This window comes from Lissotriton helveticus, chromosome 11 (assembly GCF_964261635.1).
Source record: "Lissotriton helveticus chromosome 11, aLisHel1.1, whole genome shotgun sequence".
Taxonomy (NCBI): domain Eukaryota; kingdom Metazoa; phylum Chordata; class Amphibia; order Caudata; family Salamandridae; genus Lissotriton; species Lissotriton helveticus.
The window spans coordinates 891,008,143-891,031,784 of record NC_136072.1 but is presented as its reverse complement, the minus strand read 5'-3'; the positions used below and the strand labels follow the sequence as shown (position 1 = coordinate 891,031,784).

At 45.6% G+C, this 23,642-nt stretch overlaps 1 protein-coding gene across 2 annotated transcripts in view; it reads right to left on the bottom strand.

The window, feature by feature from the left end:
• Positions 1–23,642, bottom strand: part of TESC (tescalcin) — a 468,355-nt gene that overhangs the window by 228,353 nt on the left and 216,360 nt on the right. For both annotated transcript variants that reach the window (XM_078667128.1, XM_078667127.1), the window contains exon 2: positions 11,108–11,177. In XM_078667128.1, the coding sequence (XP_078523254.1) occupies positions 11,108–11,177 (70 nt within the window). The remainder of the gene's footprint in view (positions 1–11,107; positions 11,178–23,642) is intronic.

Here is a 23,642-nt window from a genome sequence, read left to right as displayed (position 1 = left end):
GAAGCACCACCTCCGTGCTCCTCACAGCCTTTTTATAAAAATAATTAAACCCAGAAAAAGTCACATCCAGAGCATGCTCGCATGTAAGCATCTGCTGCAGAAGATCCGAAATTTAAACTCATTGCTTCTGAACAAAAAGAACTCGAAAATGTCACAAAGCCCCATTTAAAATTTTTAGAGAAATATAGCGCAGAAGCCACCAAGGGGGATACTATTGTGGTAGAAATTCAGCCTATGGTCTCTATTCCATATGTAGAGCTTCCTCCAGAATCTGGATAATTTTTTGCCTCCTTGAAATACTAAATGAGGTCCATAGTCTCTACAGGCTGTGTGGAAGCCCTAACGTCGAAGTTTTTATTTCTGGAACTCCGTTAATTAACAAGCATTTGCAATGCAATAGGTCTCGTATTTACACAAGTTTGAGCTATTGGCATTGCAAATAACAATGCCTTTTATTTTTGTTTCCGTTTTGAAAACATAAATAAAAGGCATTGTCATTTACATTGCCAATAGCTTAGACTCGCATAAATGCGAGACCTATTGCATTGCAAATGCTTATTATTAGGCTAGCATTCCAAAAGAGCGCATGTGTCTGCAGCTTGCCCCTGCCCCGCCCACCCACTCTGGCAATGTGATTGGTTGCCCTGTCCTCCCCAACCCCTCCCGCACAGTTGTTGGTTGGTCCTCCCGCTTCCGCTTTCCTATTGCTTTCCCCTGTACCTCCCATCCCTTCATGTGTCCTTGTTACTCCCCCTGTCTTTGGCCATGTCATAAAGCTTTTTTTCCCAAATTTTAAGACCTGCTGTACAGTATTGGCCTTGCCGCTGTGCATTATGGCTGAAAGTAAAAAGAGAAAAAAGCAATATGATGCGGTCACACACCAAACTCCAAAGACGTTGGCAGCGATAAAATGACATTGTTACATACCACCAATAAACTCAAAAAACACGCTATTACCATAAACAGAACTCAGGGTCATAGAATTCCAACCTACCATGTGATACTTTTATAACTAGAACTGTTCTCTGGCAGTACAAATGGCAATCGAAAAACCTATGATATCCCAAAAAACAAAAACACCCAAACATCAACAAATGACAGACACTATCAAACAATGTTTTTACCAGAATTCCCTAATCAGCATGAAAGAGCATCTAGATAAAAAAAAAAGTGTGCTACAATGGGGTTGGCGCTGTACAATGCGAAAAACATAACAACAAAACCTAACAATGTATTATACAATCGTAAGGTTCACTGAACAGCCTAAATCATTGGACAGTGCTAATAATGTCTAAGTGATAGCAAAGGGACCTTCCTGCCTGGACCACTACCGGTCAGTGCAATATTAAGCAGATTACGGTCTTGAGATTCTGGCAGTAAGAGCGTAAATGTCCAGTCACGTTCCTCAAACGCAAACTAGCCGTTTAAATAACAGTGGGTATCCCACCTCTTACGTTGTCAGCGCAGTGTTACGGAGAAATATGTAACAAAGGCGAAAGAATACACCAGTCAATAATAATATTCAACATGTTGTAGGATTTCAAGTCTCGTTACAGGAAAGGGTCTCCCGTTTAGAAGTTTTAGGAGAAAATTTGCTTGTAGCGCAAAGCACGTGAAAGCACACAGGGCAACTAAATTGAGACAAAAAAGTGATACGATTTTGAAGGACTGCGCTGAAGTTCACAACACAAAACTAGTTATTACCTTGGTATCATCTAAAAATACTGCGACAATAACATTAATCAAAATGCACACGTACAGAGTGACTGGGGTGATAAACATTACTTAAATAAATCAGAACGTCTGCTGCCAGCTATCATTCCGCATTATACTCAGCGCTTGTGAGCCTGGTAAGAGCGCTTTCATATCCATAACAGTGTTTTGTCCAGAGCAATTGCCACGCAGAGAGAGCCAATGGTTGGGCGCTGTGTTGGTAATGTTTACTTAAATATAAACAGTGTCTATGGGAAGCCATATCTAGGACAACGACCCGAGTTCGCAGGGGAATGAGAGAAAGAAAAACAAGAGAGGGGAGAGGGGTTGGCCTAACGGCTAAGGCGCTCGACCTCGGACCTGGGGATCTGGGTTCGAGTCTCGGTAACGACGCCAAAAACCCCCTGTGATTCTGGGCAAATCACTTAATCTCCCCGTGCCTAAAAAAAATGAAAGTGTGTCCTCATGTAACGTAACTGGTGCTATGTAAAGCGCTCCGATAACTGATTCGGTTCGGTTCTAGTTCGCGCTACATAAAACTCTGCAAAAAAAAAAAAAAAAGAGCACGCACGCGACCCTCCTACGTCACAGGAACAAAGATGGAGTCAGCCTTTCCACATGGGCCTGCGCTAAAAGTGGACAAGGAGGTAACCAAGAAGCCAGATTTCCAATCACACGCTACCGTTTACCATAAACGATGAAGCGAACCAATGGTAAACAGGGGCGGGGATATAAGTCCCTTCTGAATCCGTATTGATTGCAAAAAGCCCTTGCGCTGCTAACGCCAGGCGAGATCTAAAAAGTTTGAGGTGTCACGGAAAGATGTATTAAGTGTCCTTTAAAATGAAACCGGCGGACCTTATCTGTTAAACAACTGGTCTCGCAGCACACATCTCCCACCCCTCTGGCGCTGCTTCAGGAAGAGGACTGGGACAGAGCGACATGTGGACGAAGCCCCGGTTGTCTTCTCGGGGACAGGAGGGCGGGAGCTGTTCGTTCCTGCGTGCGCACGCGTAGTTTATAGGGCACACATGGAAGTGTCTGGTGACCTAGTTCTCCTCACGCCAGTGACGTAGTGGTCAGGCATTTATTGTTCTGTGGACCTTGCAAGGACAGTAACATTAGAGACTAGGACAAAGGGGTCTGAGCGGGAACGTTCCGTGAAGTACAGGCAGGCCCGGACTGGTCATTCCGGGCACCGGGCAATCCTCCGGTCGGCTGGATGGGGTGGGGGCCGGTTTCGTGACAGGGGGCCAGTTCTGTTGTGGGGGGGCCGATTTGGACCGACCGCGGTCCAAATCGGCCCAAACAGCATAACACAGTGCTTACAGCAGTACATTAAGCACAATCAGGCCGCCTTGCTGTCTGAGAGGCCTGGTGTGAGCTGGGGTGCCGCGCCGATTTAAAATAAATTATTTCATTTCTGAAGACCCGCGCAGCGCGCAAATTGCCACCCTCTCCGCGGCGCCGCAGTTTTTTTTTTTTAGGGTAGGGGCTGCAGTGATGCTCATGTGCATTGGGAAGTGCGCGTGATCGAGGCGAGGTCGAGGCAGGAAGTCAGAGGCCAGAGAGGGAGACAGCAGGACAAGCCAGCCGGGAACGAGATCGGCAACCCGTAATGTAATCTCCCCTGGCTGCAGCCTGCAGCGCAGGTGAGTGCTATTTGTTTGTTTGCAGACTGCAGTGGCGGTCAGATCGGATTTATGGGTGTTGTGATGCACAGCAAAACTGTGCTAAAAGGAAATTTTTAGCAGGAGTGCAGCCAATTAAATATTCGGCATGTGGCTATTTGTAAATACTGTGAGGCGCAATTTTTTTCATTTCATGATACAGCTTGAACTCAGTGTAAAACTTTTACAGTGAGTACAAGTTGTATCATGAAATGAAAAAAAATGTGGGTCACAGTACTTAAAACTGCATTCAGCAGCCTGCCTATCTTCTAGGGCGCGTAGGAAATTCGCTGCGTTCACTTGTAAAACTTGCACGCACCTCAAATGTTATGGTGGTGTTCTCATGCACACAATCTAGTTATTTCGATTCCAGTCTTCTTCTCTCCAACCAAAAGCGTCTTCTAGTGTACAGTGGAACATAACTGCTTGATGAATAACCAACAACGACGTCAACCAAACTTATTTTGTATTTTTCTGGCATAAAGATGGCCACATCAAGGGAAACGTGAGCTGAAAACGCCGTTATTTGTTGTGCATTAAGGCAGGGGTTGGTTAGAAACCGTGCAGAAGGTGTCTAGTGAGGCAGCATCTGTGAGAGGGAGGGTTAATGGCCCGTTTCGAAAAGGAACAAAATGTACCTGTTAGTGTAATGGAAACGTCACTTTATGAAAATAAACACGGAGTTATACCTACCTCATTACACCCAATACACCACTGATGGCCACATATGGGCTTTCATCAGACTTCCAATAGAAATGCAGCCAATCAGGAAGCCAGACAATGCTATTTCAACCTCACCTACAACAGCCAAAAATGTAAATGGCACATGCCAAACAGAAACCCCTCACCACCATGAAGACAACATAACACAAAATCCATGGAGCGGCCATAGCATGGCCAGTTCAACAGCCCTGTCAAGCACACAGATAATATTAGCTTAAAATGACACATGCAGAACAGCACACCATAAGACACCGACCTGGCGTGTGACACTTATATTATAAGCACTGACAATGCCAGTAGGTCTGACTTTTAACTGAAAGTGCCTATTTAGTCATTGATGAGTTTAGGCATTCAATAAGTCATCAAGCATTGCTACCCATATTTGCACTCATACATCTATTCATCCACCCACTGGCTTATTGAAGGCCGTGACTTGTCACATGAGCGAGCCTGCACTTAGTATCAGGCATCCTGTCTAAACTGGCAGAGTCAACCCTGGCTCACTAGCTGGAGAGTAGCACCAGCAAGTGAGAGACTCCGTTAATGACCACCAGAGACAGTGAATGCCATAGCTCAAGTTCACAGTAGACTTGATGCCATGCCATGTGACCTCCTGCCCTCTAGGATTAAAAAACACAAAACCAAGCATTTACTTGTACATACATGTTTATAAAGTGCAGTAAGTGCTTTTTTATACTAAAAATGAATGCCAGACCTTCGAACTGAGAGCTATTTTACAGTACTAGCGTGCTGTATGCTGAAATAATTTTCTGCCCTGGAAGATTGTGAGGCGGTAGGAAGTGGCTAGAGGGAGGAGAAAGAACAGGAACAAAAATCAAGAGAAAAAGAGACTAAGAAAGGTGAGCAGAACTCCCCTTACAGGACAGGAGGGTCACAAGTTTAAATCTCAGGAAAACTCTCAGTTTTCCATCTTCCGAGGTCCAATTTACTGCAGTCTACAGCACTTAGAGGCTGCAGACGTATGGCTGGCAGGAAATGCTAAGAAAAAAACCAACGTATTCTAATCCTCACAGCGATAGGGAGGTGTAGCAACATGATGGCATGCACAATTTGCCCTTAACAGCAGTTTTATTTTGAGTCATTGATAATTTATTTATTTATTTGACACGTTTTATATCGCGCTGGCTAGACCAGGAGGTATCAGAGCGCTTTACATAAGGTAGGACATTGTTTCAGAACATTGTTGCATAGTTCTTTGTTTGGAGCTCCCGAGGTTAGAAGGAAGTACATGCAGTCATAAGCAGTGAGATGGCTCTAAACCAACCAGTATCAACTGTAATGACTTAATGCAAGGGGTCAATCTGTAACTCGCCTTGCCCACCTACTCCTAAAAGTCAGAACAGATCCCCATCAAGATACTGTGATTCTCATGGGTTTATGCTACTTGGGTGAGAATGGTCCAAATGAGTGAGGGAGTAAAGGAGAAATGGCATTTTAAAATCATTTTCTTAGTGGGGTTCCCTCCTACCTTCTAGTTTGTGAACGTTTTAGGGCACCACCACCATTTGGTCTTTTTAAGGGGTCCCAGTGCTTTTTGTCTGATTTAATGCTTCTCTCCTATTGTGCATTTGTAGGAGTTTCCCCTTGTATTTATCTTTATGTTAGCCCTGCCCATGCTTCCCTTTATTGTGATGCTGTCTCCTTTTTGTATCGGGCCTTACTTTCATTATTGGAGTGTGGATTTAGTATAGCTAGGGATGCCTGAAAGAGGAAATCACCCCCTCCTGGGTATCCTTCTTCCTAGCATGAGTTTCAGAAAGTTATTAAAAAATGAATTGCATGCTTTTTCATTTGAAAGGCTAGAAATCCATTTACTGCTTCTGTTTCAAATGTTAATGCATGAAAATATTTTTGCTTAACCCCTTCGATGCTAATGACAAAGCCAGCTCGTCATGGGCGTTACCTGCGCTACGCGCATGACGAGCTGGCTTTGTCACAAACCGCGGTTTTTTTAAATTTCAGCGCGCAGCGGGAAAACCCGCTAGCGCGCATGCGGTTAATGGTGCTGTGCATGATACACTGTGGTGTGCCCCATCCACTTCCTTGATAGAGTTCAGTTTGTTCTTATATATACACATATTTTAAAACATTGGGCGTAGTGTATTTAGAAAACAATTATTTGAGAACTTTAAAAATAATTGTAACCAAGGTGCTATAAATCTTTAAACACTTAAAACATATTTGTCTTTTTCTATACAATTTGAGAATCACATAATTGTGAGGGTCTTATATAAGTGGTCCTGCTCATTGTAGCATCTGCAATTGTTTTTCATACTGGCACCATGTCATATTAGAAAGTGTAAGAAATTGGGTAACTCAGGCAACAACCACAATCCTTCTCAGGATGATTGTTAGGATGAACTACAAAAGTCACTAAATTAATCTATGCTTAACTCTCTGGTAGTTTGGCACAAAAGCAGCCAGGGTTAACTTAGAAGTAATGTGTAAAGTATTTATGCAGCCATTGCCGGACTGGCCATAGCGGGCATCAGGCGTTTCCCCAGGAGGCTGAAAGGGTGGGTGCCGGTTTTGCAGTGTGAGGGCCAGTTTTGCTACTGGGGGCCGGTTTTGTAACAGTGCTGCAATAATGGCCTCCTGTAACAAAAGTAGCAAGCAGGCGTTTTCCCTCTTCGGGGGCCAGGCAGTGCTTCGTCAGGGGCTGGTCCAAGAAAATTGCCAGGGCTGCTTTGAGTTCCCAGTCCGGCACCAAGGGTGAGCCTGAAAGTCTAGCTCTGCTGCGTCAGACTTGGCTCGGCATTGACGCACTGGGCAGTTTTCACTGTTCACTGGACCTTGCTCGCATGCTGAAGACAAAAAAAACTTGAAAAAGGGTTGAAGTGTTTTAATGAGGGGCTAGGGCTTGATTGTGTAAGCCACTCCACAAAGAATTGTGATGAAAGGAATTACTTTTTAAAACGGATAGTCAAATTAAATTGATCTGAACATTAATTGCACTTTGATGTTGTTTGTAATTTAAGGTACAGGGTGGCCTAGTTACATGGAGAGCTGAAATGCTTTACAAAGAACCTTTTTACAGAAAAAAGTGCATCTAAAACGCGAGGTGAGGTGTTGAGGGTAGAGTATTATGTAAGTGGACGTCTGAGTTCTTATTATATAAATTGGGATGTGATAGGGAGGGGATGAAAACTCGTATTTGGGATTGTATTTTACAGGACACTGTAAAGTTGAATCTACACATTAGTTATATCGGCTTGAACGTATTTGCAGGTTCAGGCACAATCGCAGGAAGTGATTTGCCCAGAATCACAGTTTTGTTTTTTTCTGGTGAAGGGCCACCTTTAGCATGAAAAGCAACAACCAAAGTCTTTGGGGCAAAAAGTCAGGACCCCAGCCGCTGGAATACAATCTCCCACATTGTAAAATAAGAATTAATTGAAACATTGTAACGATTATTAAATTTGATACCAAAATATAGAAACAGTTGGAACAATTAACTTGACAATTATTGGGTTGTGCTACTAAAAGGAAGCAATCTGCAAATCTCTGGAAACTGCTTCTGTAGCACAACCACAACTGGCCTGTTGTGCCCGCCCTCCTTCCAAGTACTAATGAGGAATCGGGAAAAGCAGATGGGCCCATTGCTCCCAAGTCTTGCACGCGCCTGAAGTGGAGTTGCAAAGGTGCTTTGTGACTTATTTGTACGGGATTGGGGGTGGTATGTAAATAACCATGCATTCGTATTACTTTATAATACCTTCAATTTTAGTCTCATAATCTAAATAAATTAGACTTTTTTTTTTTGAGAAAAAAAAGCATCAAGAACAGTGTACAGGCTTTTATGTAGAATACCTTCTTTAAGCTAGTGCACAGTTGGTTAGTAACTTTCAGGACCACATACAGGCAGTTCCCAGGCGAGCATAACTGAGGACAACTGATAGTTTTATGTTTTTTAAACAGCATAGTTATTTCCATCTGACAGATATCCTTATTTTTCCATTCCGCATAAGAGGTCACGACCTCCTTGAATTGCGTCAAAATAAATAATAAGGCAAGCTTTGGATTTTTAGTAACTTTAATACCCATAAGAGCACAAGATAGTCCTTTCTCAGTTCCACAAACCCTCTGTCATAGCTAGGAACGGAAAACAGGGCAGTTTTAAAAATGGGAAGCTGTGAGACGCATGGGACGCCACTCTCTTGCTCTCTCAGCTCTTCCATGACTAAATCTTTTGCATATCTTAAATTTAGCTATAAATGTACGGGGCTGATTACAGTGTGGGCGGTCAGATTGTCCACCGCTATTGCGGTGGTCAGGAGACCGCCCGACAAGCAGTCGGCAGTCTGACCACCGAATTATGATGCAACCTTCGTGCTGGCGGTCGGAAAGTGCTCTTTAACACGATGGCTGGTTCTGTGGCCCAGGAAAAGGGCCGCCGCAGGTGCCGCAGTGTTAAAGAGCACTATGTGCACATCCATGCACTGTGTGCCATGCACCATGTGGTGCTTGGCACCAGGCCCGGACTGGCCGTAGCGGGCACCGGGCAATCTCCCGGTGCGCCGCACGGGTGGGGGCCGTTTTTGTTACAGGCCCGTTTTTGCAGCATAGCTGCCAAATCGTCCCTGTAACAAAATCGGCAGAAAACCGGCCCTGGAAAAGAGCTCGGCGGCACCCCAAAACCCCCCGGGGGGAGGGCGAGCACTTTGCCAGGGCCGGTTTTGGTTCCCAGTCCGGCCCTGCTTGGCACACAGTGCAAGGATGTCCATGGGGCCACTACATGTGCCCCCAGGGCCACTTTGAAGAGACCCACGAGGGACTCGGGCCTTGTTTTGGGTCCCCAAAGTCCCTTTCCGACAGTCTTTTTGATGGTGGTTGGACTAAAGGGCTGTCTGTTGGTGGGTCCCGCGGCCGCCATCGACGGCATGTTAGTGGTTGTCCCACCCACTTCAAAATCAGCCCCCTATGTTCTCTACAAGAGCGATTTTCTTTACTGAACTAGTCTATTGAAACGGTCAGCTCAGGCTTTTGTTCAATTTATTTTAAAATGTGAAGTAATATAATTTTTGCAGCATCAATTTTCTCTGAGTATGCTCTTAGTTTAGTTGGGAGGGTTCACTGAAATCCTACTGATATATTTAACACTAGCATGTGGCCTTATATCAAACCATCACAAACTTGCACCATTACACCCTCACACATGCACATTATTACAACCTGACATGCGCCCAGACATCACCCATTCTCACAAGTACAATTACATATCACATCCTCATATGCGCACATGACAGTCTCACATGCTCACACACACACACACCATCACACATACCTTGGACTGCGTCTGCAAAATCTGTATGTCTTCTATATTTGAGAAGGTGTGCACTGTTTTTGCTTGTGCAGCAGCTGTTGAGGGTATGTAATGGAAGCCTGCACTGCTGCTGCAGTGTGAGGAAGCTTGTAGTGCTGAATCCTGGGCATTACTGTTCTGTGCATGTCAAGGTGTGCATTTCACATGCTGCACATGTGCAGTGTATGTGAGGTAAACTTGCACTGCTGCGCCACCCGGACATTAGAGAAGCTTTCACTGATCCTGTCACCTGATTATGTGTTAGAAAAACTTGCACTGCCGCTGCCACCCGTTTATGCGCTAGAAAAGCTTGCACTGCTGCTCCCACCTGTTTATATATTAGAGAAGCATGCACTGCTGCTCCCACCTGTTTATATATTAGAGAAGCATGCACTACTGCTGCCACCTGTTTATGTGTTAGAGAAGCTTGCACTGCTTCTGCCACCTGTTTTTGTGTTAGAGAAGCTTGCAATCCTGCTGCCACCTGTTCATGCGTTAGTGCAGCTTGCACTGTGCATCACACTTATGTTAGAGAAGTTTGTACTGCTGCTGCCACCTGTTTTTGCGTTAAAGAAGCATGCATGGCTGTTGCCACCTATTTATGTGTTAGAGAAGCTTGCACAACTGTGCCACATGTACGTTAGAGAAGCTTGCACTGATGCTGACACCTGTTTGTGTGTTAGAGAAGCTTGTGCTGCTGCACCACACATACATTGGAGAAGCTTGCACTGATGCTGCCACCTGTTTATGTGTTAGAGAAGCTTGCACAACTGCATCACATGTGCGTTAGAGAAGCTTGCGCTGATGCTGCAACCTGTTTATTCGTTAGAAAAGCTTGCACAACTGCACCACATGTACATTAGAGAAGCTTGCACTGATGCTGACACCTGTTTATGTGTTAGAGAAGCTTGCACAACTGCATCACATGTGCGTTAGAGAAGCTTGCGCTGATGCTGCAACCTGTTTATGCGTTAGAGAAGCTTGCACTGCTGCACCACACATACATTAGAGAAGCTTGCACTGATGCTGCCACCTGTTTATGCATTAGAAAAGATTGCACAACTGCGCCACATGTACGTTAGAGAAGCTTGCGCTGATGCTGACACCTGTTTATGTTAGAGAAGCTTGTGCTGCTGTACCACACATACATTGGAGAAGCTTGCACTGATGCTGCCACCTGTTTATGCGTTAGAAAAGCTTGCACAACTGCGCCACATGTACATAAGAGAAGCTGGCACTGATGCTGCCACCTGTTTATGTTTTAGAGAAGCTTGCGCTGCTACTGCCACCTGTTTGTGTGTTAGAGAAGCTTGCACTGTTGCTGCACATCCTGTGCCTATGGGGTATTAATATTATTATTTAGCTCATAAAGCGCCTGGTTACTCCAACCGGATTGTCCCCGCGCTAGAAATTATATATTAGAATATATTATAAAATATAATAATATAATGATTATATTAAGGTGCAGTCAGATTGGAATACAATAGTAATACATTTTGCAGATTTCTTAAACATCTGGAAGCTTTCAGACCGTCCCCTAACTAGCCGCACCTTTTTGACTTTGCATTACCGTGGAACAGACAGTTGTCAGCGTGAAAGACGCGCACAATTAGAAGACAGTGGGAATGAGAAAGGCACACGAGGCAGCGCTCAGCCTGCAGATCAAGAGGCCTCTTACCGGATGGTTGGCTGATCCCCGCTCAGATGATTGAACCTCTTGTGCAGGTGCTCGATCTGCTCCGATGTGACTGGTGGGGTAAAAGAGAGAAATGTTTACAATTGAGAACCTTGGAATTAATCAGGTAATGCAATAGAACTGACAAATCTCGCCATTTCACTTGCACATGCTGTGGTACAGTCTCACTTATCAGTGGTGTCACTAGGGTTGGTGTCACCTGGCGCGGGTAACTTATGGTGTCACCCCCTCACGACTTACCGCATGGACCTCCTCTGCTCCGAGTCCGGCAGTGGACACAGTTGGCAAATAACGGGACCATACAGAATCCTTAGTAACGTTTGTAAATTTAGGTACTATATTTACAAAGGCCATAGAAGAAAAATTTAATTCAACAAGGTCGGAGGTAAAAGATTGTAAGAAGTTAAGAACTACATAGAAAATGTTACTTTTTTATTTTTATTGTAACATTAAACTTTAAATTTTACTGTTACAGGAGATAAGGTTGTAACCGTTCTGTATTGGGTTTCCACAATCAGCAACTGCCAGAATAGTATTCAAAGGTACAAATTTGTAACATCTTGCAGATTCAAAAGGCTGTGTTCTGTGTTTAAACCATTCGAAGACTGCTAGTATTTTTAAACCACCTTTGCAATTCCGTAAAATGTACTATTCTTGACAACTACGTGCTAGCTAACCTACTAAACAAAGTGCAAAAGCTGTGATACAGTTTTTAATATATATTCAGGAGTTGCTAGATGGGTTAAAAATAACTAGCTGCTGTCTGTGCTTTGACAGCCAGGACAGGAATGCTGCGTACCCGTGCAGGTAGGTGCAGTACAACCAGTGGTCGAAGTGGGGGGAAAAAAGTAGGGGGAACTGCGGGCGGAGAATCAGAGGGCAGGAGTAACCTGAGGATTGGATCAGTGGTAGGCATGGGCGGATTTCACGGATCCACGATCCGCGGATTTTGCGGATTTGCGTATTGTTGATCCGCAAAATCCGCGGATTTTTTTTTTTGTGGATTGCGCTCGTGAAAGTCAAGGATGCAAAGGCCTCTATCCAGCATCACAGCTGATTTTCGACTGTAGATTTGGGAAGAAAGCACACCTGCCCAGCCTCGACAATGCTCACGATTGTTTTTGGGCTGATTTATGCATCACTGAATTTGAGCTTCAACTGTCCATCATAGTGGGTAAATGGCGGGAAGACGGTTCACACCGCAAGTGTGTGGGCGGGGCCAAACGGGCGGGGATTCCATGCGAGCACACATGCCTCTGGTGTGTATAAAAGGTCAGAGACCGATCAGAGCAGCAGATGAAGAGAAAGAAGCTCCTGGTCACAGGAACAGCCAGGGGATTGCGCTCGTGAAAGTCAAGGATGCAAAGGCCTCTATCCAGCATCACAGCTGATTTTCGACGGTAGATTTGGGAAGAAAGCACACCTGCCCAACAACAAGCGTATGACGTTTGATGGGTTGTCTTACGGGTGATCCAAAGCAGGCAGCCCCTCGCTGCCCCGCCTGCCTAATGAGCCAGCCAGCACGGTGAGTCGACGCTCGGACAGTGCAGCACCTTGTAGATCCTTATCTTATACTCCCGCCCCCCCTCTCAGGGCGTAGCGGTATGGCACACCCCCGGTCGGTTCAGGCCCCACGATCGCCTGAAGGACTAACGGGGCACCGTCGCGGTTTCCCGGAACCTCCTGCGGCTCCCCGAACAACCACTAATGTCGAGCCTTTTCTGCAGGCCATGGATATTTCCGAGGTCCAGGGACACATGTTCAAAATACAAAAGTAGGGGAACGGAATGTATAGAATTAAAGAAGTAGGGGCACGCTGTGCCCAGCCGATCCCGCCCACTTCGACCACTGAGTACAACCAACAAGAAAGACTCTGAACCAAGCAATAACAGAAAGTATATGTGAAAGCAGCTTAACATTTACATAAAGAGAAGCCGATAAACCAAAAGTCAAACTTAGTTCGCATTAATTCCGAGTAAGGCGTTTGCCTTTCTGCTCACTTGGCTCTCACCTCAGGAACGACCAGCTTTTTCTGCGGCTACATCAGTCGTCTGTCAACTGTGGAGCATGCTAGAGGGGCTCCAGGGTGGGCAGGCAGCATGGGGCTGAGGCTCACATGAAGAAATCAACTTGTGAAATGTAACATAGGCAAAGAGGCTTTCTGAGGCGTAGTCGGGCAACTTCCTCGGACCCTGTGACAGGGCGTACAGTGCACTGGTGGCTGCAGGAACTGACTGCGGCTGCGCTCAGCTATTGATCCGATCCCGCTCAGCGTGAGCCCATCAACATCAATTAACCAGCAGAGAGGGTGTGGCTGATACTCAGTGATGACGTCAAGGAGCATGGGAGAGCAGCCTCTGCGCTTGTCAGAGAGGCACAACGTTTCATTAGGCTGGCTCAAGGTTCCTCCTGATTATAAAGCAGAGCAGAGGCGAGGCTGCAGAGCTGTGTTACACAACGTAACCAGATTGGTGTCACCCCATGTGATGGTGTCACCTAGTGCGGTCCGCACCCCCTGCACCCCTCTAGTGACGCGCCTGTCACTTATCCCTCATTCTCCCCACGTGCCTCATCGCATTCCCTGCATAACGTATCACTTCAATGGAGTCTCGCTTGACCCCACTCCACTAAGGTACCCAAAGGAAGTCTCACTCCGTCCCACCTCAAAAATCTCATGCTCGCTGCTGGTCTCGGCTTCTTCTTTGGAAAGTTCACACAGTTCAGTGGAGTCTCACCCTTTTCCTCCATCACTGGTCACCTACAGTACGATGGAGTCTCACTAATTCCAAACATTACTGGTATCATGCACTTCAACTGAGTCTCACTTATACCTAGCCACAAGCCTTCAGTGGAGTCTCACTCTTTTCCTTTATCGCTGGTCTCATAGAGTACAATGGTTTCTTGAATATTCTTTATGTCGCTGGCCTCATATGCTTCAATGAAGTCTCACTCATACCCTCATCGCTTGCCGCACACAACCGAGTTTCACTCATTCCTCGGAATGGAGTCTCGCAACTCTGCACAAGCGCAGCTCATTTTCTACAAACCAGTCTCTCATTACCCGCATTGGTGGTTTCATACAGTGCCAGGCCCGGCTCCAGGAATTTTCATCTGGATGGGCCATGGGTGCCTTCGGGTAGGCCACAGTGGGCCCAATTTGTGGTCCTTCTGGAGGTAGCCTACAAGCTCTATATTAAATCATATCAACTTCCAGAAAGACACCACTATCAGGGCCGGACTGGGAACCAAAACCGGCCCTGGCAAAGTGCTCGGCAGCCCCCCCTCCCACCCGGGGAGGGGTTGGGGGTGCCGCCGAGCTTTATGCCAGGGCCGGTTTTCGGACAATTTTGTTACAGGACCGATTTTGCAGCTATGCTGCAAAAACGGACCTGTAACAAAATCGGCCCCCAGGGGCCCAAAACCGGCCCCCACCCGTGCGGTGCACTAAGGGATTGCCCGGTGCCTGCTATGGCCAGTCCGGGCCTGACCACTATACAAATGGTCGATTCTGTGTGCATAGAGTGCATATAGAGGGTAGAGTACAGGTAAATTGAGATAAGGTTCATTATAGTATTTGGAGGGTTAGTGGTACAGATATGTAAGCATTTTGGGTGTTGTAGTCTTAGTTTGATACTCTCAAATTATACAAACACCGAAAACCAATGATTTGTGAGTTCAAAGTGTATGACTGTAAACAATGTCTGTATTAACATGGAGGGAAGTTATCATCCTACACACACAGGGGAATGCTTCTCCTACCTCCAGAAAGCTTCCAAAATGGAATGACGCCTACACAGAACTGCTGGAATTGGGATCGAAATCACCAACTGTAATGTATTGTAATGGTATATTTATATAGCGCGGCTATCACTCCGAGGAGCATCTTGGCGCTGAGAAACGGAAACCACGATGGAACGAAGAGGTGGTTTACTGCAGGCTGCAATCCTCATGTCCTTTGCACAGGAGTTTGGGGGTGCCAATTCAGGTGGAAGTGTGAAAACCACAGTTCCACCATCTCAGACAACTGAGTAAGAGGATTAATGAAGATCAACAAGAGTTGGTTAACATAACAGAAAGGTACAAGTAATGGTGAAGATGTGTTGAAGAAAATCCTCGAGATCAAACGTTGAGGTTCCAAAAGAAGTGAGTGAACCCAGATTAGCAGCAGACTGCACCCAAAGAACTCCTATCTCATGAGGTTCAGGATGCCATTTAATCATAATTTCAAGATGAAGCCCTTCAATAAGATACCACCTTTCATCCCAGACAGAAAGAAAGCTGGTTACAGACAGGGTAGCACACATCCTGATCTGATTCATGGTTGCTCTCCCTGGGTTAATCTCTCATTTAGTCTAATACTACAACTACATAAAACACTTTGCAGTGATGCTGGTTGTAGAGTAAAGCAAACCTCAACTCATCAACACAAGCACCAGACCTGCAACTGGCTCCCAGGTCAGCCTACATCAACGTTAAGGTGTTTGCCTTTTTCACAAAAGTTGGTTGACATTTAGTGCAGGAGATCAAACCCCATGCCCTTAAGCAGGAGCATCTAGCTTCTTCCAGATTCAAGCAACCACTCCAAATATTCATTTACATACACATGATGACTACTGATAATGTATTAAATGAGATGTGCAGTTCCACCAATGTTCAAAAAAGCTGAACGTGTCATTTATTCTTATGATGGTTTGTAAAACTTTTCATTGATAAAATCCAATGTTCCCCTTGTAATTTACATTTGAGAGCTGTGCCTTGAGCACTCTAATTTTGCATATTTCTACACTGGCTATAGCTGAACAGAATGCTCAGTGGTGTAACCAGGCCTCTGCATCCTTTTGGTGCAGGGGCTGTCCCACACCCTCTAGGAGCCCCTCAACCTTTCAGAGGGCCCCAGTCATCCCAAGGCCAATGAATATCTGTGAGATTTGGGAAGCTCAGGGGCCCCTCACCTAATTCTGCAAGGGGAGGCATCATTTTAGGTAATGCAATTGGGAATGATTTGACTCCATCAGGGTCCAGGCTATCCCACCACATCAATCTGTGGACATCACTGCAGTCTAAAGAAAGAAAGGTGCACTGTGTTCTCACGTCAAATGACCACCTGTAATTGAGGTAGAAGTTACCGTGTTCGGCTACAATATTAAACTCGAAACACAAACGTAAAAATCATCACCTTCAAGAGCACACATCTCTGGCTGCTGTCAGTGGCAAAGCCAGTATGTCATGGCCCCTAGTGCAAGAAATAAACTGGTTCTCCTATTTGAACTGTGAAATACAGCAATAATCAGGCTTCAGTAGCACCCTTCAGCATCTGGGCCCTGGTGCCACTGCACCTGCTGCATCCTGATATCTCTTGTCTTCTGCTGGGTGATGGTGAATAGTGTGAGCGATTGCAGAGTGAGTGATGCCAGTGCAGGTTGACAACTATGCAGATCTGAGTGTCGAGAGAACTGCATGAATGCAATACTAGAGAAGGGCTCATGTGAGTGTCAGGTGAGGGAAGTGTGTGCAGAGAGAAAGGAGCGAGTGCAGGGTGGTTTGAGTGGTGTAAATGCAGGGTGAGTGGTGTGTCTGTGTGTCAGTGCAGGGTGAGCAGTCGGAGTGAAGGATGATCTGTTAGAGTGACTGGTGAGAGGAGTTGGTGCAGACTGAGTGGTGTGTCCCTATAGGTTCCAGCTGACTATATAAGTGCAGGATGAGAGGTGTCTGTGTGAGTGCAGAGTGAGAGGAGGGAGTGCAAGGTGAGTGGTGGGACTTCAGGGTGAGTGATGTGCTTGTTTGTATGTTGAGAGTGACGGGTTAGGTGTGGGAGTACTTATGTTAGTGCACGGTGAGCGACATTCCAGTGTGAAAGTCGGGTGAGAGGAGTGACTACAGGGTGAGAGATGTGACCATATGAGTTTGGGTGCGGGTGAAAGTACAGAGTGGAAGGAATGAATGCATGGTGAGTGATATGCTTGTTTGAGTGAGATTGCAGGGTGAGCAGTGAGAGTGACAAGTGAGTGAAGTGTCACATGAGTGCAGGGTGAATACTGTGCTCGGGTGACTGTAGGGTGAGTGCAGGGTGAATAGTGTGAGTGCATGGTGAGTGGTGTGAGTACAGTGTGGTCGCTGTGAATGCAGCGTGAATGGTGAGCTTGTGTGAGTACAGGGTAAGAGGAGGATAAATGGTGTGAGTGCAGGGTAACAGTATGAGTACATGGTGAGCAGTGTGATCGCTATGATTGCAGGGTGAGCATGAGCAGTGAGAATGAGGAGTGAGTTGTCTGAATGCTGGATGTATGCTACTAGAGTAACTCAGCATGCTATTCACAGTTGGCAAGTAGAGTTTCAGATATGCTATTGCTATTCTGACATCAAACAGGGATGGCGGGTGGAGGAAAAAAATAATTTGCTGATCCTGCAACAAACAAAATCTCTTGATTACGGTTGCCAACTGACTGGATTTCTATTGGCATACTTCAAACAGCACATGTAGAAATAAAGTACTTTTAAATGTGTTCTAGAGCTGCATTAATGATCCATGGCAATTAATTGAAGGAAACAAAGACAGAAAATGAATGCAACATACAATTTTATTTACAACCTTATTTAGTATCACAGCCAGGCCTTTGCAGACTGCTTAAACAACAAATGGCCGATATTTTTCTCTTGGAAAAGTGTCAGCCCTAATCGTGATATGTGTTCTCACAAAATGCATTCTCCCTCTGTGTCAGTAAAAATAAAATACAAATGTAAGGAATAGGCAGAGTGGGGACCCAAGGGGTACTGGTACTACTGAGAAAAAAAACAAAGAGGCAGATTTATAAGAAAGTGATGCATCTGTAAAGATGCATCACATTCCCTGCGCCACCCTTGCACCACCATGGATGTGCCGTATTTACAATACGGTACACCATGGCGCAAGGATTGACAGATGCATCAAAAATGTTGATGCATCTGTTGGCGCAAATGTCATGCATTGCTGGAGTTGTGTCGCAAGCTTGACGCAACTCCAGCAATGCATGGGGAGGCCCATCCTCATGGTGCTGCGTCACTCCTTTGTGCCTGCTCCAAGCAGGCATAAGGTTTTGATGCAGTGGCGACCTAGAAGTGGCGCAGTGAAATCTTGTAGATTTCACAGCGTCACTTCTACAAGGCTGTTTTGCGTTAGAACGCCCACCCTGCATACATTATACAGGTATAATGGGACGCAGGGCTTTACAACATGACGCATCTCCCTAGAATGTGTCACGTTGTAAATAGGCCGCATTTTTACGCCAATGCTGCCTCACAAAAAGTGACTCAATAGTGGCGCAAAAATTATGCAAGGGGCATGTAAATCTGTCCCGAATCCTCGTCAACCAGTTATCAAAGGCATATAAACGATCTTTCAAGGAGCTGTGAAAAACTCAGGTGTGGCTGAGATAGGACGCTGGACACTGTCCAGCCGATCTCACAGCTGCTCATGAACACCACAACGTTTGGCCTGATGACACAGAGAAAGAGGAATTTAACATGTGCATTTTGCAATTGGTTTTATGCCATGACTAGGAGCACCAAGGATGATGTTTGGGTGGGCCTGGAGCACCCTCTAGAACCGGGCCTAAACAGCACATAAAGTCTCACACATTCTCTACATCACTGGTCTCATGCACCACAATGATTTATCAGCCTTTCCCTGCCTCATAAACTACTAATAATGAGGCTCGCTCAGTACTCATAAAATAAACTTCAGTGGATTCTCACACATTCCTGGCTCCAAACTCTATAATACATTTTAAACAAATTCCAAGCAGGCCAGTGCCCTAGGTTTTCCATAATGAAACTTGTAGGGCTTATATGAAAACCAGTCCTTTGAATCCCGATGTGCTGCCTAGAATTCGTGGTGTATCTTGGTCCTATGGGGAGACTACGCCTCCCACAACCCCCTGCGGCTGCTGGAGAGCAGAAGGAGTACCCATGGCGCTCTAAAGCGCTCTCCTGCTCCCCGCAGTGTGGAATGCACTGCCTGGAATTCGTAGTGTTTCTCGGACCTGGGGGGACAGTACACCTCCCACAACTCTCCATGCTGCTGCTGGAGAAGAGAAGGAGGGGCCATATCGATATAAAGCGCTCTACTGCTTCCTGAAGCGTGGGATGCCCTGCCTGGAGTCTGTGATGTTTCTAGGCTCTGTGGGGGCACAATGCATCCCACAACCCCCTCCTGCTGCTGGAGAGAAGGAGGAGTGGCCATAGTGCTCTAACCCGCAGTGGCGTAACACAGGCCCCCGCAGCCCCCGCGGTGACGGGGGGCTCCCAAGCTCCAGGGGGCCCCCTCAGCCCAGTACTCTGGCGGTAGAGCTCCTGATTGAGTCCTAGAGAGGGCCCCTTTACGTACCTTGCAGGGAGGCCCCCTCAAGTTTCGTAATGCCAGTGCTAAAACGCTCTATTGCTTTCCGCAATGCGGTGCGCCCAGGTATAAATCCTTAACTCCGTCCTTGCAACTGAGTCCAGCTCAGGAAGAGCTGAAGAGGCCTTGACCATCCTGGTTTCCTTGTTTCTCAAGGGTAAGCTAGAGGAGATAGTCACTGGTGTCTTCAATCTTCAAGCTTGATCGGCAACTTTCCAGAGTGTTCCTGAAACATTAGTGCTGAATTTTTATAATGCCAACCCGACAGCATTTGAGAAATGCAAATGCCTTTAGTTGCTTTTTGATAGGTTGCAAGAAGGGGGATTTTAGTGTGTTCCTAGTTGTGATTTTAACATCCATTTGGATGAGGCTCTAAACCAAATCCTAGTTGTACATCTTTTCTCCTGCCTGGTGGCTGATCGGCGAGGGGAGTCCCTCCCTATCACTACCTAGAGAAGTGAAACCTCTCTAGCGCCTAGGGCCTATGAAGACAGACCAAGTGATAATATGAGGCCGAACAAGATCCGGAGATCATATGCAACAACCTACTATTACCACAAAGAAGCATGCAAAAAATGTCCCTGCTGTGTATTACATGTATGCAATTCGTTTACGGGTCATTAAGGATGCGTTTCTGATCATTGGTTTTAGGAAGCCCGTATAGGATATTTCATTTTAGGAGTTCTTTCCCTGAACTCTGTTGCCATAGTTTTTGTCTTAAATATTATGTAAGGTCCACGATTGGGGGCGGTAATGGCGCTATCTCTTTTCTCCAGGCTGCAGTGTCTCCTTGCACTGTTGCACTCCGTGTGAGAGGGCTTCGTGATGTGGAGGCCAGGGCACTGCTTCGGTCCTCAATGGGGTAATATCAGCATGCAGCCAGAGTGTGTCAGTCATGGCTGTGTGCACATCTCCGAGCTGCAACCACGCAGCTCACACACCACCACCCCCATTACCACACGGCGTAAGCACCAATCTCTCCACACTTCTGTGCCTCCGCCTGAAAACCGCATCCCAACTACATTAAAAAAAAACTACTGTTAATTTTAAATATTTTTGCACACGATGTGGACCTACCTCTTGGCACAGAAAGTTAGCCCTCTGTTCTGAACGCCGCAGTTCACTCACTGTCAATAGTGACAACATATTCTCAATTCGGCTGTTCGGTCCACCCCCCCTTCCTCCGAGCCCTGCCACATCAACCACCTTCTCCCTCCCAAAACAAAACAAAATGTTTCTGGGCCTGCAGCCAATGTCCTGGGATGTTTTCACACCTCTTAATGGACATTGCTGCTTGCACTGGTCGAACAATGTAAACCTTGCGTGACAACTGCTGTGAGGGGTGCTGGAGGGTCTCTGCAGACACGGCGCTCTCAGCTGCACTTATTCAGCAGTTTCCAATCTTTTTTGGCAGCCCCTGTGCACCTCTGCATCGGATTTACTAGTGGAGCACAGAGGCGGCAGGATTATTTCGTCAGTATTTTCCCGTTTCTATATATAAATACAGACAAAAACCAAAAAGGTTTCTGTGTGTATTTATATGCAAAAATCCGTTTAAACGGAAAACCGGGAGTCTTAGTCGTAACTAGCCAAGGGAGAAGATTAAGATGGCGACAAGTTATGCCTGATGATTTTAACAGGAAGTCGCTCTCCAGTTGTGTTTCTGAGCTTGCCATTGGTTTAAGTTAGGAGCCCCTGTACAATGAGATAGTGAGTGCCTTTATTTGTATCACCCATAAAGTAGGAAACCTCCTCATGTTACCACCATTAAGAAGAGTGGCGCACACGTGTGGATGGTCTGATAAGGGAGGGTTTGATAGCGTATAGAAGACTGTGGAGAGCTCTGAGATCTGAACCTAGAAACAAGTTATTGATTACCGCTTATTGAATTAGTTATAAATTAGAGATTAAAACGGGTAAAAATTGCCTTAAATATGAATCTTGGGCGAATTTTCTTCAATCATGTTGTTTGAATAATAACTCTCTGTTCTGGGCTATCATTAACCTTGCCTGTCTTGCTGTGAATGTTATTGGGTATCTCTACCACCACATTTACCCCCGTAGCTGGGTAACACATTTTAGCGGGATTTCGAATTACCCGGCTTTCAACATTGGTTATGATATCTAGTTGTCTAGTGGTGGTGTTTCTAATTTAGTGTACAATTTGGAGGAAGTTAAAGCAAGTATCCCTGGACTTTCTAAGAGCAGGACCCCTGGCCCAGATGGGATCCCACCAGAAGTGTACTTAAGTGAACGTGATGTTTGGTCAATTTTATGCAAGCAAATCTTAAACGCAGCTGTCAAGGAGGGGATCTGCACTGTTGGACCGCCTCGATTATAGTCCCTATATTTAAAAAGGGAGGCAATGACAATCCACAGTGTTAAAGGCCAATTCCTCTGATTAATTCTGTCGAGAAGGTCATTGGCGGGTTGTCCTTAGTAGACTGATGGGAATGGAATCCTGTCAATTCTCCAGTATGGATTTAAACCTGGGAGCAGGACCAATGAACAATGTTTGAATGTGTACCTGATTATTAACAAATACACCGTGGCTAGACCAAATTCAACCCATATGACCTTCATGAACCTCACCTCGGCTTTTGACAGAGTCAAAGGTTCCAAAGTATGGGAAATACCTCTGTCTATGGGAGTCGAACCGGATATTGTGTTCTTTTTGATGGACCTCCACTCTAACACAGCTATTTCAATTAGTTATACCATTGACTCCGACTGAGCGCGGACTTTTACGACTAATAGAGGCGTTTGTCAAGGATGTATCTTGGCTTTGTTTCTTTTCATGCTGTATATCAATAAATTAGGGAAGGTACTAATATAGTCAGGGGAGTATTGCCCACTATTTGGGAAACAACCATTGCCTGCATTACTTTATGCAGATGACACAGTTCTGCTAGCCAGAACTGCTTTGGGCCTGAAAACACTTTTGAATGCCTTTGTGGCCTTTATGAATGACCTGGAGTTGCCATAAACTTTAATATATCTTTTGCAATGATGGTTGGTCTGCGAGCTACTGAAACCCAGACTTTCCATATTGAGGGCCATATATTAACAAACGTTCCGGCCTTCTCTTACTGGAGGATCCTGTTTGACTCCGGTATGAACTGGACAGGGCCGTCTTAACAGCATTATAAGCCCCTGAGCAAAGCAGTGCACTGGGCCCTGCCTACACAACCACTCACAGGAACTGCCTAGCATACCCATGTGTTATTAAGACGGCACTGAAGCTGGAAGCCTCGTATTTGAGCAAAAAGTAATGAACTACTGAGGGAAATCCTGGGATTCACAGGCTTTGGATCTGGGGTGGGGAGGAAACCTTTGTGCACATTAATATCTTAAGTTGCCCAACCGATATCTGGGGTCACACCAAGGTTGAGCATCTGCAAATCATTGATTTTTTTAGGGACTTAATTGTACCACATTGTGTTCCATCCTACATGGTGCATGAAGAGTTGGATGCCTGTTACCTCTCTGTATTGTTGCTCTTTGCCCTTTCCTGCACTGGATAACAGTGTGGTTTAGGACATAAAAAAACTTAACAGGGAGATCTTGTTGGATTGCCTCTCCCTTGACAAAGCACAATGTTTTCCTTGACTAATGTGATATTAAAGAGTCTATTCTCCATCTGGGGAGGTGTGATCTGTTTGATAACACCGGGCCATTGGGTAAATATGACTTGACCTGCGTTAAATAGAAAAAAGTGAATTACAGTAGAAGCAGTCTGATAGGGAAAGAATGGAACTGTTAAAAACTAGTCCTGGAATTTGCCCTGTTGACAACTGCATTGCGGCTGAACTCATATCTCACATTTGTAACCAACAACAGCCATAGTGTTTTGCTTACAAGATGTGGGTTATAATTATTCCACTGGTGTATAGTGGTCCCAAAAGAGTGGAATGATGCTAAAAATGTAGGTCCTGAGGCTGTTATCATGAGCCTCTGCAAGACACCATGCACTTTGTAATGTTTTGTGGGTATTATGATAAACGAAGTAAAGATTTTATCATACCTCTTTTAAAGGGACCGGGTTTTTGTCAAGGTCACCCAGCTGTATTGTTTAGGTCGAGCTAGACAGCGCATGCGCTGTCTCTTCAAGACCTGCTGTAATCAGTCTGTGGGCTTCAAATA